Genomic DNA, 18,917 nt, shown 5'->3' with positions numbered 1-18,917 from the left:
TAAAAAAAGCATGTTTTTTACAGAACATAATGAGAAAAAGCTTCCTGGGGTAATCTATAATGATTAAATTCCCAATGAAGCTTACTGTTAAGGGGAGTGATGATTAAAGGCTATTGTTATATTGTAAAATATCCAGCCTCCATTACATACACATGTTGTCACAACTTGATGAATACATTTGTGAAATCATTGCAAAGTAATGTATGCACATGGATATATTCAGTTTATATCAGGATATTGGCTGATACTTCGCTGTTTTTTTATTTTAACTTTTTTCTACTACATAATTGAAAATTAATGGATTTTACCAGACCTACCACATCAGCTGAGTTTCCCTGTAATAACCTTTCTACATATGTTGATCCGTTGCCTCTGACTTAACACTATGTTGCCTCCCACCTGGAGACATTTACTGAGGAGCCTCCTCTGCAGCAGGTTCAAATGAGCTCTTCCCAATTTGCCTCATGAGTAAACATAAAGGTGCAACTATGAGTAAGCGTTTTCATCACATAACGTTAAGTTATGACAGGCGACTAACAGCCGTCTACGAAGTTTCAGAAAATTCTCCAGGTAACAATGTTCTCACCTGTTCTGCCTGACCGAAATGACACCCGAGCTGCACCAGGTGTTCAGGACGGATGAAACCGTCCGAGTCCTCGTCACACACGTCGAACACCTCTTTGAGTTTCCTCACGAAAGTCAGCAGATGCTCCTGCTCACGAGTAAATTCTTCATCCATCTCGTTTTTTTCTTTCTTTCTTTCTTTTTTTTCTTTCTCCTTCCTCTTTCGGGATGCTTTACCCCGACGTGTCGCTCAACGGCACCATGTTTGTCTGAGCGCGTGTGTCACGAGAGGAGCTCGTGGATGCTGCTGGTGCTGAGCGCGAGAGGAGGAGTGATGCTCAGTGTTGGTGGACAGGTGACGACCCGGAAGAGAGGAGAAACACAGCGCAGCAGATTTACATCACCAGCATCACATGTGTAGAAATCCTCTTCTCCTTCACCTCCCACTCATTTGTCATCACTTTTTCACCTCCGTTGAAGTGTTTGGAGACAAACTCGTTACCATAGCAATGGCTTGTGGTAGGCTATTTTGGACCAAAACCAGGAGTTTAAACCACATGCAGGCTATTCTGAGTGAGAAGTGTGAAAAGTGATCTAGACTGTCTTTGCCCTCATTGAGTTGCTGATATTAGTTGAATTAAAAATACAGTTGAGGGAAGCTGTTGCAGGTCCTTTTAAAAGTAACACTAATCCTTGTTTTACTTCGTTAGACGTTTTTATGTGGCATTCATTGTCTGTTCATAAACCACTCCTCTATGTGGATGTGTGACCAGATTAGGAGTTTAAGTGGTAGGCAAACACTCATATCTGCTTACAAAGCCATTAAAGTGTTATAAACCATTTAGTCAATATTAATTAATTATTACTTAATACAGAGACTTGCATTTAAACTCATTGTGACATGGTCGAACTGGCACTGTTTTACCAAGGTCTGCATCAGTGATGATGCTGATGTTCTTCTTTTGATCAATGCACCTCTTACATGACCGATCTTCCCTGTGTCCTGTAGGCTCCCTTTCCCAAACCTGGAAACTGTTTGTGACAAAGAAATCTTATTCTAATGACATCTTTGCTATATCTTTAGGTGTTCCATGGATGAGCTCCTGATGCAGCTAAGGGATTTTGCTGAAATATGTTTCACTGTCATGTCACCGGTTTTGTTTAGGTATTTAAAATGCCCCAAACAGGCCAAGAACGTGGTTGTGATGTCATGAATGCACAGCAACAGCTGGATGTGAGTCAATTTCGCGTGTGAAAATTACGCAACAATTCTCTGGTAAACAGAAATGAAAAGGCATTTTATAAGGCTGAGGTAGTGGTTTTAAAATCTATCTAACTTCCTTCTTTCCATTTGGTTTTTGATGCGTACATGGCTATGTTTCTCAGCACACTCGATTTTGGCATCTTATCAGAGACGAAAGTTGAACAATGTTAAAGGAGACATATTACGCTGATTTTCAGGTGTATTGTTTTATTTTGGGTTACCACTAGAATAGGTTGACATGCTTCTAGGCTCAAAAAACCCACCAGTTTTCTTATACTGTCCACTGCTGTAGCACTGTATTACCCCCTCTCTCTTAAATGCTCTGTGTTTCAGCCCACATACCCAGTCTGCTCTGATTGGTCAGCTCACAAAAACCTGACTCAGAACAGCAGATCAACAGTGCAGCTGTTCTATAATCAATTCTTACATATCAAACTAAGACGCTAGGCATAAATTATGCGCTTGTGTGCCATGGTGACATAATGTGATGTCACAGAGTCACGGAATTAAAGGCAGGACTACTGACAAGGCATTTCAGGACCAGAGTTTTCTGTGAGAGAGAGGAGCTTCTGTTGGTGTGAACTTTGACCTTTTACATTTCAAGAACCAATATTAAGTCCTGAGGGGAAGGGGGAAACAAAGAGAAAGCAACATAGGTCTCTTTTGATTAGAGAGTGGAACAGAAAGCACCAGTTCCTGGATCACATACAAGGTTCACTGTATGATGTAAAACTGATTTGTGAGGACATGCTGTGCTGCATTCTGTGAAAAAATAATAATAAAATAATAATATAATAAAATAATAAAAATGATAATAATAATTATGATGCTGGATGATAATCCACAATTTGTTTTGTAAATGACCAGTGTAGTGTTTCCAGACTTAGAATGGAAGATGGGACATGGTTAAAAGGGGGATTTTCTGTTTTATTTAGACTGGTGGCAATTTTAGAAGAATGATAAATCACTATCTTCCATATAATATACCACCAGTTGTTTTTCTCATTATTCATTGTGTTGGCTTCCCTGTACATTAGCACTTACAAAATGTTAATTCTGAGAAGAGATACCTCAAAATAAAAAGGAACACAATGTTGTTTCAACCTGATCACACTCGTAGTAGACTCACAAAGTCATCAGAGCCAATTCTGCCAAAGGATCTGCACATGAGAATATGTTCAATGATAGATTAGATTTACTCCTCTATAACTGACTTTGATGTCAGTGAAATACTGTAGAGCCAATTTCCTTTTTGTGAATGGATAATGAAATCCAACTCCTCACTTTCTCTGGGTGCTAGTGGAGTAATGTTCTCAGACTAATGTGATATAAATGCCTCATCGTCTTGAGGGATATTTACCACAACGAGACAAATTGAATGTATTCCGTGCACTTTAATCCTCCTTTGAGCTTGAGATCGAAAGTACTTCTGCTTCACAGAGACTCAACTTTGGAGTTGTTGATGCAGTTTATAAACATCTTGTTCCGTCTATCAATTACCTAATTCTTGGTCACTGTTATCCAATTTCTCATTTCTTTCTCAACCATCTGCAGGGTTTTTTTTATTCCTGGAATTTTCTCTTCACAAAAGAGCAGACTAATGTTCAGGCCAATACATTCATCTTCAGGCCATTTGAGAATTTAAAAACAGCCTAACAGGGCATTAAAAACTTTCCATGCTTTGTGTTTTGGGAGTTTGCTGACCAGTTCCACAAATAAGAAAACAATAATTCCCTAAATTACAATCAACATGTAGGTTACTAGAATAATCAAAAAACTATAATGGAACTTGGCAGAGTGCATACCCCAACCAAGGGCAAAGTCACCTTGAAATCAAGCAAGTCTAATCTTGCTACATAGCCCTGTATTACTCTATAGTTTAACAATAATCGGTCTCGCCAGATCTGTTACAGCCAACCACTAAGACAACAAGAACTATAATGGAATCGAAATTTCCACTTGAGGAAGAATAATCGATTTTATTAGGATCTGCACCAAATTGTACTCACTCATTTGTAACATCCGTCTAGATGTGCCTGATTTCTTTCATTCTTCTCATTACTCAATGAGAAATTAATTGAAATGTCAAAAAAACATACAGAAGGAATCTCCTGGCTCCACACCAGAAGTTAATTGGGTCCATTCTGGCCCAAGACCCATCCACTATCCAAGTTTGTTGGAAATCCATTCATTGTTTTTTTGGGTAATCCTGCTAACAAACCAACCAACCAACACATGTACACAAGTGAAAACATAACCTACTTGGCAGAGGTAATAAAGAAGACAGTGACAACTAGAGTTTGATTTGATCAATGAAGAAACAAAAATAAACAATTTCTTTGAAGCAGAAACTGACACATTTTGAATTCTCCCTTCCTTTTGTTTCCCTGCAGTATTACTGTTATCACAAAGACAGTGTTAGCAACATGGCTACCACTAACGGCCTGGCTAGTATCCAAGCCAACCAACTGTAAGAATCCCAATTTCACCTGTCACAATCCCAGTAAAACACAAAGTTGTATTTATAAGTAGGCAGGTTTTGCTACTTGCTGACAGAACGAAACCTTGTTTTGAACCATCTTAGGTCCCAGTTACAAGGGGGGACAAAAATCATCCGGGGAATACACTTTCACCGTTACCTGGGGGTAGCGAGCAAGGAAAACAATGCCACTTCCTGTTTGTGCAATGTCAGACCCACTTCCTTCGAGCGTTCATCCATCCTTCATTTTTTCCATATATCTAGCATAATGACAGGAACAATGACATGATGAAAGCGAGGTTCATGGGTAATCCATATGTGAATGGTGTCACTTTACAGCCATTACTTTGCTTTTTTCCCCCTCACATGTAAATTGACAGTTAAATCAGCCATTTAACAATCACAGTAGATAACTGTAATTTAACAGCATAAAACAGTCTTTGTAGTGCATTGCTGTAAATTTGCAGTGGATTACAACAGTATCTTATTGTATTTTAAAATAATTATAAAATACTGTTAAATATTCATGCTTACATGTAAATTAACAGGTAGTTACTGTATTGTAATCCAAAATGTGGTAATATACTGTTAAAGAAATTATGGTAGATGCGCTGTAAAATTACCTTAACCTAGTTATCTAACCGTCATGTACCGTGATCCAAAAAATGGTATTATACTGTCAGATAAATTACGGTTGATGCGCAGTAAAATAACCACAACACCCGCCGTTATTCTACGGTCATATACTGTAATCCAAAAACTGGTAATATACTGTCAAAATAGATAACAGATAAATAATAGATGATATAATTGCATTGTCAAATAATCATTTTTACAGTGAAATTCTTTGCAGTGTATTTATTCTCATCATAACATGCTGTGTGACCTGTGGACTCCAAAAAAGGAAGTATGTTTACAGGTTCCACTTCCCCCATCACTCTGTCTTCAAGAGGATGTCATACGTATTAAAAAAAACAGGGGGAGGGGGGGGCGGGGGTAGAGAGAAGGAGGGATAGAGAGAGAGAGAGAGCGTTCTTACTCATACCATTCAGTCTTCTTCTTGTGTCGAAGATGCAGGTTGTAAGTGGTGGACAATCACTTTGGATATACTCTTTGCTCTTTTATTCCCTACAACTTTGCGGTGAGTATCATACTAGAGCTGTTCGTAAACATATTTCATTTGTTTGTGTTGTCTCAGAGCAAAAAAAAAAAATATAATTATATAGTTTCAATTACAAAAATGTATTTATTGATGTCTTTGGCTTTAAGAAGATCTAAACAATGGTGAAAATGGCAATGATCATGTGACCATTAATGGAAATATTTCTGGCTGTTGTACTTGTATTAAATATTTAAGTTACAGGCAACATCTCTATTTCGAGTTTCATGTTCCTTTTTGATTTTTGTCATTAGCTGCAATCACCAGCTTGGTACAAATTGAGCGTCACCACATGTAGCAATAACAGCTGCTTCACAGCTGCACTGTTGCTCCAGCTCAGACAGTGTTTGGGAAACTCAAGTTTGAGGCCTATGTTATAATTTTCTCTCTCTTATCTAGGAAGACTATCAGCTTCCACTTCCACTCTCCCTCCCCCTCCTCCGGCACCTGAACTTAACATCTATTCGAGGTCAGGGGACTCAGTGGTTCTGGTGTGCCGAGCACCAGAGGGCCACCGTGGGGTTCTGTTCAGATTGTACCGATACAGAGACATGGTACTTTAACCTCTTGAGGACGTGTGTTTGTTTTCTGTTGTGTTTCATATCCTGTGATTGTATTTATTCTCCATATTTCTCTTCATTCATTGAGGTGAACTCTCAGGAGCTGGAGTCTGGTGCTGGGGAGCTCCAGTTCACTGTGAGGGTGAACACAGAAGTCTCAGTCCAGCGTGAACTCTACTGCTGTCAGTACAAGAACCAGGAGGATTGTTTCAGTGCTTTCAGTCCCTATTTGGAGTTGGAGCACCAAACAGGTATTACATGCCTTTCAAAAATCTAAAATTGAAATAAAACATCACTCAAACCAATATACATTTAAAAGGAAGTAAGACATTGATCTTATACAGGTCAAATCCGGTAGGAGATGTGGTCTAAATGTATAACCGTTAGTGGGTTCATCTGTTCAATCTGCAAGCAGTGGAGATTCAACATGTGGTATAAAACAATAAACACTCCCATCCGCTCCTCTCCAACCCCCAAAACAGACGGCTGCATGCAGGTGCTCTCTGTGGTTTCTTATTGTCCTCCACTCTGTGGGTGTGTGCAGTGGTTTTACATCCTGCCCCTCATATAGAAACCACACACACACACACACACACACACACACACACACACACACACACACCCACACACACACACACACACACACACACACACACACACACACACACACACAGAAAATGACATCAAACACAATGTGCGTTGGCTTCCAGTTGTTGACAGTTAGTATGGGTAGAATCAAGTTTGGTAGCAATATCTTAGAAATTAATTATAATCTCAAATTTGATCTTGTTTCACCTCCAGCTGAAATTAATTTATTTCAAAATATCACCTGCTGATTCTACTCTGAAAGTTTCCTCTTTTTAACTAATCTGGCTTTTACTATCTTTTACTTTATATTTAATTTTTTTCAAAGTTTTCTATTTGTGTTTACTGGTGTCTGTGACAGTCTGTCAGTTTTTCCACCTGCATGTATTATAAATAAAGTCTCTAGCTAAATGTCTAAATGCGCAACCCCCCCCCCCCCCCCCCCCCCCCCCCCAAAAAAAAAACAAGGTTGTTGGCTTAATTCATCATTTTAATGTAAATCTTGATTACACAATATACTGGCATTTAGATGGTTCCCTGTTAATCCTGTTTTCACAATGCAATTCTGTGTGTCACTGGGAACTTAATCTCCCGGGAAAGCGTAGGCTGAGAAGCATAATAAAATAAGTTGTGCCTCTGAATGTAATTCGCTAAAGTAATGATATCACAGAATAATAGAAATTATTATCTAATTTTCCTCTTCCTTCCTGTCCTTCTCCAGGTCCTGGCCCTACTCGCTCCACACACACTTTCCCTCCTCCGGTCTTGTCCGTTCAGCCCTCGACTGGTGTGGTAAAACATGGGGACGTGCTCTCCTTCAGCTGCTCGGTCCCCACCCTTCCTCCCCGGCCTCAGTCCCAGTCTACCTCTAAAAACAAACCAGAGGCCTTCCTTTTGCTGAGGACGGCCGAGGGATCGGGGACGACATCCATTATCTCACAGACGAACCGTGAACCCCAGCCGGGAGTCTTCACTGTCGGGCCAGTGAGGGGAGGAGAGGAAGGCCAGTACACCTGCCTCTACCAGATCACCAAAAGGAGAGGACTGGTTAATTCAACTGTCAGCAACATGATTCAGATCACTGTGACAGGTTAGTATGTCACACTTAGAGCCCCTACCCAGTGCTGTGAATAAAATGTTGGCAATGTTAGTTTCTGTAAACCAAAGATACATTTACACAGGTAAAGTGGCGTAGTTCAGATGACATCTGTATGAGCCAACTTCCAGTTGGAGAGGGAGGGATTGAAGGGTCGTTACACAGTTAGAGAGATGATGCAGAGCAGTGAGAACAGAGAGAACCACTTCTGTGATTACAAAAGCTGGTGTTTAAACCCACACCATCATCGTTTCCTAAACCTAACCAGTGTTTTTTTATGCCTAAACCTAACAAGATCTTAACACAATCAAGTCACAACATGAAATCAAAATGTACCATGCCAACATTTTTTCTGTAGATTGGGTTGCAGCAACGGCCCACAGACTCTTCGCATTACGTCATTCTAAAGATCAACCCCGCTACGCCATTTATTTATGCATTCATACATCTTTACACTTAGCAGTATTTGTCTGTTTTTCTTTGCATTTCTCAAAATATTAGAGATATTTTATTGCTCATGGATGTTTTTTCCTCACTTAAATATTGTCTATATGTGTGATAATTCGGTTTAAATGTCAGAAAATAGGTCAAACTTGAAATTTATTTTTTAAATAAAATACTCAATTTATGCTCATGTGAGACAAAAACAAACCAAAATATGTTTGATTGTGAGAAGTTAGAACTAGTGATAGTTCTTTTGGTTAGAAATTACTTAAATGATTAATTGATACACATCACAGCGCATTTCATTGTCGTTCCTCTCCCCTCGCCAGATGTGGTGGTGTTGCCAGTCCCCACCCTTGTTCTCCAGCAGCAGACAGACGTGTGGCATTTGCTCTGCACAGGGTCTCCTGCCTACCCCGGTGCTGTCTTCTCCCTCTACCGGGTCGATAATGAATTTCCTGTTGCCACTCACCCTGCCAACGTGATCCACCATCAGGCCACCTTCCCAGTTCCAGTCCAGGACACTCCGATGGCCTTGTACCGCTGCCAGTACAGTGTCCACCTGGGAAAGAAATGGAGCAGCTCTGAGCTCAGCCTCGCTTTGGCTGTAACCAGAGGTGCAGATTTAAAGTTGCTCTGCATGTGTGTGTATTTTTAGGTATTCTAACTAGAAATGTGACTGTTTTCCTCTTTTCTCAACTTCCAGGAATTCCCCCTCCCTCGTCACAAGGTAGTTGACAATTGCACATCATTATTTCATGCAATTTTTGAGTTAATGTGAATATTGAGTGAGAGGAAGTGAAAGACTTAAAAAAACGGGCACACTTTCTGATGAGCTGTCTGAGCTGTAAGGAAATCAATCGCTGAACAACTAAAACAGCTCCCCGAATCATACTTGTGCATTCTAAATGAAAAAAAAAAAATAATGTAAATATTATCTCTCTTTGGCATCTGTGTGTGATGTCTGCAGATGTGTCTGGTGTTGACTGGCCTCTCGTTCTGGGCTCTTTCTCAGCTGTGGTGCTGTTCCTCTTTTCGGTGGCACTTGTGGCTGTGGTTGCACGCAGAAAAGGTATTTCGTATGAATCTCTACTTCCTGGCTGACACACTGTCATGATTATTTTCCCTTGTGAAATGTTTCATTTCCTCTCTCTCTTCTCTTGTCACCCCTCTTTAAAAGTTAAAGCAGCAGCTGAGGAGAAGAAAAAAAGGTATTGTCTTTTGAGTGCTTATTAGACTTCAGATAGTAACTGATGGATCACTGTGTTTGTATTTGCAGAATCATCTTGTGGTCAGTGAGTGAGATTTACTGTGGAAGCCGTGAGACATGAGCAACATTTAGAGGCAGCTTTAACTGCAGATTTTCCTCATGTTGGCAACATAATGACTGTTTATTACAGCTCAGACTTTGCTTGAATATGATATGTAGTTTTAAAATGTCTTATAGCCAGCAGTGAAAGAGGAGTTGCGCTTTATGAATCCCTCTGCCACAACCTGAAAGCTCTGATGCTGCAGTTATTAAGTTAATTTTCACATCATTTCGTACATAAAATACATTACTGCATTGCCACATTTATGTTTTGGAATGACGTGTTGCTGTGCTGAACTGTTTTAGACAGGATGCAAAGTTCTGGACCCAAGTCCACGCCAAGGACCACGTTGTTGGTGAGTTTACAATAATATTTATTGCTAGCTAATCATCTATTCAGTCAGTGTCATTCATTTTCTTTGGGATTATTACAAAAGCACTGCAGTGGATCGCATGGGTATTCCAAGTGAAGTGATACACTGATACCAACCGCATACGTGCTTTGTCGTTTTGTTTTGCAGACCTTACACTCAGGCGTGCAAGCTTCAACCCTCAGGTAAATATATATCAATACACGAAATCGTGGATGATTCACCAATACTGAATAAGTTAGCAATGGCTCCCTTTCCCAGCTTAAGGCTGGCTTAAGTTTTGTTTTTGGTTGAGTTTGAATTGTTATGTCTGGACAAGGCTGTGCTTATGGTTTGGTCAGGTTCAGACACAAAACAAACTTGGTTAGGGTGAATAAAAACTTTCTGGGCTGCGGCAAACATGTCTAGGAAATGTCCCAACATCTTAATATATCCAATTGTTTGGCGCTCACACATGTAGAAATGCAAAATATTGTAAAAGTGTTGATGTCAGCTGCCCTCTCACTGAAGTTACATAGTGCAGAAACAAGTGATAGAGACAGGGACACCATCCTCCCTGTTACAAGACACTGTACCATCACAATGACTTTGCAGTTGTCATTTTAAGGTAAAGAATTACATATTGATGCTTTGTTGTTGCCGCAAACACCTGAACACGGGAGTGTTTGGCTCAAATACGAGTAAGTGGCACATTTGTTGAAGACTTCTGAGCTCTGGATTAAGCGATGAGAGAGACTTTATTGTCACGTCTATACAGTTTATTATATTGCATTTACAGGAGCGGGATGGTTTGTATGCGACTGACTCAAAATTAACTGCATTGTCCTTGTTCATCCTAATGAGGGAATCAGGCTCTGGACACACAATACCTGCTAGCTGGATCAATTCATTGCTGGTTTTGGTCTTGTGGGATTTGTAGACAATCACAAAAATGGGATGTCACCAGACTTATCCTCTTAGCGTGTTATACCTCGCAATAGCATTAGCCTTCATTTTGACATGGAAATCCGTTGCTTAAGACCGATCATGAGCAGTCTTCTGACATTAGTCGCCTCTTTTCTTCTTCCCTCTCTTTCCTCTGGTATTTCTGGTATTTCTGGGGCCTCGATGTTTCTCCTGTGGATTCACAGTGACAAACAACTGTTGACTTCCCTGATCCCTTTGCTGTAAACACACTCAAACACACATACGTGGATGCACACAGATGAACACATGCACGCACTCGCTGACAATCACAGAGCACACTGTGAGCCCACACATCTTCCTTATTAGTACTTGTGCGGGGTTTAGATCCACCTCTCATTAGTTGTAATCACTTTCATTAACGTGCTTGATGAAGGGCTCTAATTAAACTTCAAGCTCTCTCCTTCCCTCTGTGTTACTGATCAACCATCTCAGTGGACAGAGCGCTGATGTATCCAGCTGATGGCAAGACTAACCAGCTGTCATGAAAACACCCAGGAACTGAATATCATCTGATGTGTCCAAGTCTTAGCTGTGTTCTTTCTTTGTCTTGTTCTATTACACACTGTGGCAACACAGCAAAAAGATACACGGTTTACTTTTGTTTTGAATTGGCAACTGCAAATAACTTATAAATGAATATTTATCAAAATCAATATGTATTGAGGACAACACCAGAGAAAGCCTTTGTTGATTCAACTCTGTTGATAAGAGGCATTTTCATTAAGAGTATGCAGAGATCGGACAGGATCTCAGGAGTCTGGGTGCTGGTGGTTGTAGAGTAAAGCCTTTATGTAGTTGATGGATACTATTAGTTTGAATCTACGTGGACTCTCCACCCCTGTCTGAAAAGCTCTGTATTAGCTCCTGTCTCTTTAAGGACCACCTCCTGAATACCCAGTCTCCTCTGATTGGTCAGCTCATGGATGCCTAAGCCTGCACCCCTCTATGTGTCTCTGGTCGGCTTTGTCCCTTTTTCAGCCTCCAGTTAGCTTCACTTCGACAGTGAATATAGGCATGAATTATGCGAATGTGTGACATGGCAGTGTAGCGCGATGCTAAGAAGCCATGGAATTAAAGGCGGAACTGCTGATGAGTTGTTTCAGGTCCATCAGGGGCAGTGTCTTCAGTGGGAAAGAAGAGTTCCCCTTGGTACAGACTTTGGGCTTTTAAACTTTCAAGACCTTTTACATGGACGATAACCTACGCAAGAAGTGATGATAAGAAGCATAATAGTTCTCCTTTAAAAATGCACAACTTCTGCTCTGATGCAGCATGAAATCTGCAAAGTAACTAGTAAATAAAGCGATGAAATAGATGCAGAGGAGTAAAATTATAACATTTCCCCTGCAATTTGTAGTGGAATGGAAGTAAAAAGTAGCAGAAAAGGGTAACACTGCAACTTATACTCAGTAAAGTTGTACCTCAAAAAGGTGCTTAGTTATGTTCCATCACTGCAGATTTGCAATGATATTTAAAGTGCAGCAACATAATTGTCAGAGGAAGGATGTTGACAGTGGAGCAAAGAGGAATAAACAGGTAAGGTGAGAAGAGGAGGAAACCCACTGAGGAAAGTGTTCACCTCAAAGCAGTCTTTTCATCTTCGGATCAATCATGCTGGAGACCACACTCGTGTTCCGGGAATGTCAGAAAATGAGGACGTATCGGTAGTGATGAAAGTCATATGAGATTATGAAATACCCTCTCACCAAGAGTGATATGAATTACGCCACATGACAGTATACTTCAGCTTGTCATCACAAGTCAATAAGAAAACAACACAAGAGTAGAAATTACTCGACATTACACGTTAAAGTACACACACATACACTCGAACAGGTTATGGTGTTAATATGACATGGTTGAGGTTAGTCATTTTAAACAACAGAGCTCATACAGCACAACTCAAACAGAGAAGTGGAGACTGATGGGAAATGCTCGGCCACTGAAAGCGTTCTTGTTAAATCAAGGATTGGTAAAGTAACAGGCGACAAGAGAACGTAAATGACCGAGATCTGAGATCTGATTTTTAACTGCTTGTACCTGTGTGCTCATGTGTGTTGATACGTGTTTATGTGTGTTAATGTATGTTTATGTGTGTTAATGTGTGTTTATGTGTGTTTACCTACAGGAATGGGCCAGCGGAGATACAACTACAGAGACAGTCTCCAGATCCCCCCTATGGAACTCACTGTCCACTTTCACAACCCCGATCCATCCGATCCATTAGAAATGTTTGTTTTCTCTCTCTCTCTCTCTCTCTGTTTATATCTTTTATTCCAGTTTATCAGTGTAGCATCAGTTTGAGGTTACACAGCAGGACAGGAAGAGCTATTTCCTCAGTTCCTATTTCATGTGTAGCAGTAAAATTGCACAATTTGACAGGACACAGTTTGTTTGTTTTTCCATGTCTGCCAGTGAATCTAAATATATACTTTATCATTATTATTATTATTATTAAGACCTTGGAGAAAAGCAGATGACAAAACAGTCTCACCAGAAGGTCCTTTTTAGTAGATTCTATCACAGGATCCTCATCAGCTACCAAACGGGCTTTGAAGTGAGTTTTGTTTCGTCAGATTATTTTCCTATCTAACTGTTTTTAACCGATGTGAAAAGTGATTTTGTTGCGCTATTTACAGATTTGCAGCACATTCCAGCACCTTTGCGACGTAACGTAAAACCACTCTGCACACTCTTTAACTCTGTATGGAGCTTTGAACATTACATCGAACATTGTAGTGATAATAATAATGTGAAAAACAGAAGAAAAATCCAAGGCAGTCTTTTGGTTAAAAAAACTTCAGACAGATGTCTAATTAAAACATGAGGATCGCCTTAGATTTTTCTCTTTCTTTTTTTTATTTCTAACTCCAGTGTTTCCTACCAAAGAGCACCATCATCACATTTAGTTTTAACTTCCTCTCCAGACTTTTTCTTCCTGAATAATAACGTTTATTTATATACAACTCAGTGTATCAAACCAGTTTGCACAGTTTTTTTTTTACAAGGAAAAAAGAGAAACACACACACACAACATTTACACACATAAAACACACACGTTATTCATTTAACATATGTGCTACATGGTGACCTACCAACACACATAAACACACATATGCAAACACATTACCCAAATCAAATGAGGGGATTAAAATAGTGATTTAGTAAATTCACAAGTGACCATCTTCAAGTGGGAACAAATACTTTATGAGTATTCACTTGAGTTATGAGTATTCATTTTTCTGACAATTTTTAACTTTTACACTGCTACATATTAACACGAACATCTCTACTTTGTACTCCCTACATTTTTAAAACATGCTTGTGACTTTGGTTTTAATGCATTTGAGGGGAATTATTGATTATGTAAATATCTCATATCTGACCATGCAGCCCTCTGCCTGGATTTTCTTATTTTCTCAACTTCTTGCTGCTCGGGACATTTTACCAACCCAATATGTCAGTATATGACATCCTAGAAATGAGGCTCCTGAGCCTGTACTTTCTTACTTTTGCTTGGGTAAAGAAGTGGACTCAATACATCAACTTCTACCAGAGTCTTTTTTTGTTGTTGTTTTTTACGTAAGTATCTTTGGTAAATAATGTATGTACTTTTGCCCCCTCTGCCCCTTCGCTACCAACTACTACTTCCCTAGTTCCGGTCGCCCTCACTCAGATGCCCATTCAAATGCAGCTGTTATCTTAATCTCAAAGGGGCTGGTAAAATAAAGGTAAAATAAATATAAAACAAAATAAATATAAAATACTATAATCTGGAGCCAAGACATGATGACTCATCTCACATATTCCACATGCTCTGGCATGCCTGTATTGATACAGCACGTAGTGATTTGAGGGGAAAGACAGCAAAACACCACTTCCTGAAATTTTCCTGCTGCAGTTTTGCTAAATATTCTGCAGAGGGCACCGTTTCGATATAATTTGAATGCCAAAAAACACACCTACAGTGCAGCATACAAAGCAGGTCCTGTGCTCGCTGGAACAATGTGACTGTGACGTGCATGAAGCCAAGCAATCCGAGTGCGACCACAGCGAGACAACAGCCATCGACAGGTCCAGCTGACTTTTCGTCATATGATCATGGGAAAAGCACCAAACCCAAGGACCCTCATATCTACACTGTCTTACTGCAGTCGAAGTGAATGGGCAGAGACTTGAATACTGTGTGAAAGTCAAAAGGTAAATGGACTCAGGAGGGAGATGCACCTCACACCTGTTTATGTGGTTTTTACGATGGGCAATAACTCAGCAGAGGACTGTCATTGTACTTCAGGAAGCAGCAGAGGCCAATTCTGCGGTAGCACTGAGTTTTGTTACATTTTACTGCCCTCTGTAGCAGCACACGGGCCTCTCGCTGTAGCACACAGGGAAGATATGTATCCCTTTCTTTTTCACACAGACAAAAACAAGATGAGAAGCGAGGGCAGACGTAGATGAACTCAAGGGTTTGCAAAGCCCGCATGACGTCCAGCTCATATTCATGACTGAGTCACAGTTTGCTCCTCCTGTGCGGTCGCACGCAAGCGCATGCACACACAGTGGAGATATTCAGCTCCATATAATGGCATTTGGCAGATCTGTTTGACCACGAGGCAGAATAATGATAAGAGGTTCAACATGCCGATGACTTCAAGTGGCACACCGGCTTGTGGCAGCCTCACCCTCTGATTCTCTGTGTGCGCGTATGAGTCAGGTCTATTAATAAATGACAAAATCTCGAAACTAATTGTACTGTAATTGCCCTTTTTCATCGCACCCCGCGCTGTGTCCATATGCTAAAGGAGTAGGACATGAAGTCTAAGACTGTAGGAGGCGTTGGCATTTCATCCACACCCTGAACATTTTACCAGACAGGTTGGGTTCATAATTTAATCTGATGCAATGTGCTCCATTAATTTACTAAATCAGGACGAAAGGGAGGATTCAGGTTGGGAAGCTAGTCATCGTCTTCACTAGATTATCACAAAGAGAAATGCAGTTGGTTTGTCCATCTCTTCTGACCACATCAGACACATTAGCACATCAGCTTTCCTGTCTCTGTCAGCCGCTTTACAGGAACCCTCAGCAATATAAACGAGACAACCTCCTATTTCGAAGGCAAAAACCAAGTTAATGGAATAATATTTGTCTTGCAAATACAAAGCATGAAATGTAAATTGCACAAGTACTTTTAACAATTTTGCTCTCTTTGCCGCAAAGGTGACTGTATGTGCAAACACATTCAGACAACACAACACAATATAGAGCCTACATGACAGTTGCCAATGTGGTTTTTCACAGATTTGACAGGTGACACCAGAGTAATTTTGAGATGAACCGAGGGCTCTTACAGTGGCGGACTCAGGATGTTCGAGGGGCGGGGACGAAAAATAAAAAGGGCACCTTATGTACGGAGAAAGTAGTGATGTATTTATGGGGAAGAGATGACACTTAACAATGTTTTGCCCACTGGAAGAACATCCAAGCACTTTTTCATGTTTTATCCACCGCAGGGACAGATAAAACACGCCTTATCTATGTTTTATCCAATAATTTATTCTGTTTAATTTAAACATGAAAAAGCACTCAAGCTGACTGGTATCTTAAAAGTATCAGTGTGAAACCTGGTTAAATAATGGCAGACTCAGTACATCCAGCCGTAATCATTGACAGTTTGGAAGTGTGCCACATGACTGCTTGCTCTTGCACACAGAGGTAGACAATTATGAATATCGCACCTACCTCCATCTTAGGGAATCATTCTGTTTGTCGTGGAGTCTCTCTCTTTTCCAAGTTTCTTTTCCAAATATTTAAAGAGTATTTTGTTAGAACAACTCAAGAAATGCCACATTTTCTGGAATTAACTACATGTTTTATAATTTCTCTTGATGTCTGGTTTTGTTTGTATTTCTCATTTCCAGATTTTTTTTTTTTAAGGACATAATATTTGACAAAACACCGCATTAATAAGCACGTACCGGTGCCGATGGGGATTTGCAGTGCACTAGTGTTTGGTCCTCTCCTCCTCTTCATACAATGAAACACAGTGTGCATAAAAATCTGCTGTCACTGATTTATGTTGATTCTTTGTGACTCAGCTCTGCCATTTTATTCCCCCTTGTCCCGAACATCAAAGCTGCACACCCACATCAAGCGTTGCCATTTGCAAAAAGGCTCATGTATGATGAAATCAAAAGAATAATCTCTGGATCTCTTCCATTGTCTGTTGACAGTACACATTTAAACTGGAGACGGGAGGCCTGTGTCTGTGGCATCAAACATGCTATAGTAACTGCACACATTGATGTCACACATACATAAAGGGCTACATTCTATGACTATTTATGGAGGCAGTGGAAGTTCAGATCCTTTACATAAGTAGAAGTAACAATACCACTCAGTTAAAAATGATAATTTGATGGTGCCAACTTTCACTTCTCTATCTGCTGCTGGGTTGTTTCTTTATCTCAAACTGTGACCTGATGTCCAAAGCTGTTTCCCTGTGGGTGACACTTTGAGCATGAAGCGAGTCAATCAATGGAACGTAACTGGGATCCGAGTACTATTACCTCTAGAGTCTCTTCATGAGCAGGTCTGCTGAACGTGCAAATACAAGGTTTTCGATGATACATTATTGATTCATCAATATTTACTTGGGTTTAATTTCAGCGTTCATTTCAAGGAAAAACGATAAATGCAGCAGATATTTCTCTGCGAAATGTAGTGAAGTAAAAATAGCATAAATTGGCAGTACTTAAGTACCTTAGAATTATACATAATTACAGTGCTTGCATGAGTACACTTAGATACACTCCGACACTGCGATGGAGAGACAATTTTCTACACGCACACACACACACACACACACACACACACACACACACACGCACACACACACACACATACACACACACACCCACACACACACACGCACACACCCACACACAGTTATACACGTTCATCTGGATACACACAGGAACATTTCCTGCACTCAGAAATCAGCCGCATACTACAGTAAACCGAGGAACGACACAAATGCGCACACGTACACATAGACACGTCTCCTTCACTTCCTCTCATACTTTTGTCCTCTCGACAAAGAGGCATTACAAGACTGGCTGCTAATCCTCCAAACACAGTCTGTCTCACACAATGCCGCCTCGACGCCTCCGTGCCAGCAGGACATTGGAAGAAAGTGATAATGAAATATCATGGAAATGAGTTTGGAGCTGAGCAGGTGATAAACAGGTGTGCAGGCTTCTGTGTCGGTCAGCACATCTGAAAAAGGCAGCCGGATGAGATAGGAGAGAGAGAGAGAGAGAGAGAGAAAGAGAGATAAGTTGGACAGTGCAGGTTTTCTTGAGCTGTCTGGCCGGGTTGCCGTGTTTGAAAAAAACAAACAGTTATCTTCATCTTGGACTCTTGACAAAACGGAAACAATGCTGAACGACTAAACATCACCTGCTGCGACACCAAGACTTTTGCTAAAGCTCCATCAGACCTGGTGACGTGGCTATATGAGGGTAGGTGCCTCATGAGGAATGGAGCTTATTAATAATTTTGAGCACCTAAGTTGCTGCACCTCCACCATAATAATGTACCGGCAATGTCACTGGGCTGCGTCCAGTCAGAATGAGGCGATAAATTATTCACAGGAGATTGGGAGGTCACTAAAGCGTGGTCTGCTGATCTCTCTCTCTCTCTCTCTCTCTCTCTCTCTCTCACACACACACACACACACACACACACACACACACACAAAGCTTCACCTGGCCATTTATGCTGAGTTGCATCCATGGTGACCATCTCTTTGACCACCGAGACTCTGATGGAGCCAAATAAAGACAGAGCACAGAGCAGGTAATTGATGGAGGATATGTGGCGTTGATGTTGAGGCAAAAACATCATGACTGTGCTGACAGGTCAGGCCCTGATGGAGACAAAGAGAAAGTGGACTGACTGGCTCCAGTGTGGCGCATGAGTTTGTGGAAAAACTCTGACTGTTTCACCGAATTGTATATTATGGCTGACTCAGTCAGATCCAAAAGCAAAGAATAGATTAGAACAATGTTTAACCACAGGGCAGCTATCACTTAAGATTTAGAGGGCATTATGTAGCA

The 18,917-nt window shown here is 40.6% G+C and overlaps 2 protein-coding genes across 5 annotated transcripts in view; one reads left to right on the top strand and one right to left on the bottom strand.

Annotated features, from left to right (window-relative positions):
• rab11fip4b (RAB11 family interacting protein 4 (class II) b) overlaps nucleotides 1-1,053 on the bottom strand; it is a 57,253-nt gene extending 56,200 nt beyond the window's left edge. For all 3 annotated transcript variants that reach the window (XM_037108448.1, XM_037108457.1, XM_037108463.1), the window contains exon 1: nucleotides 587-1,053. In XM_037108448.1, the coding sequence (XP_036964343.1) occupies nucleotides 587-739 (153 nt within the window). In that variant the 5' untranslated portion in view covers nucleotides 740-1,053. The remainder of the gene's footprint in view (nucleotides 1-586) is intronic.
• Nucleotides 1,054-5,356: 4,303 nt separating this feature from the next.
• LOC119029324 lies at nucleotides 5,357-14,354 on the top strand. Of its 2 annotated transcripts, none has more exons than XM_037116093.1 (11): nucleotides 5,357-5,448; nucleotides 5,866-6,020; nucleotides 6,115-6,277; nucleotides 7,333-7,701; nucleotides 8,481-8,768; nucleotides 8,858-8,881; nucleotides 9,167-9,223; nucleotides 9,332-9,362; nucleotides 9,767-9,816; nucleotides 9,982-10,016; nucleotides 12,926-14,354. In XM_037116093.1, exons 1-11 carry the CDS (start codon nucleotides 5,379-5,381, stop codon nucleotides 13,022-13,024), a joined length of 1,341 nt encoding a protein of 446 aa, XP_036971988.1. In that variant the 5' UTR covers nucleotides 5,357-5,378; the 3' UTR covers nucleotides 13,025-14,354. The 2 variants fall into 2 exon arrangements, with proteins under 2 accessions (XP_036971988.1, XP_036971978.1); XM_037116083.1 differs by having other exon boundaries at nucleotides 9,122-9,223.
• Nucleotides 14,355-18,917: the final 4,563 nt, after the last annotated feature.

Source organism: Acanthopagrus latus, chromosome 1 (assembly GCF_904848185.1).
Source record: "Acanthopagrus latus isolate v.2019 chromosome 1, fAcaLat1.1, whole genome shotgun sequence".
NCBI classification, from domain to species: Eukaryota; Metazoa; Chordata; class Actinopteri; order Spariformes; family Sparidae; genus Acanthopagrus; species Acanthopagrus latus.
Note: the sequence above shows the minus strand (reverse complement) of the source record. Positions and strands in the feature narration are given on the sequence as shown.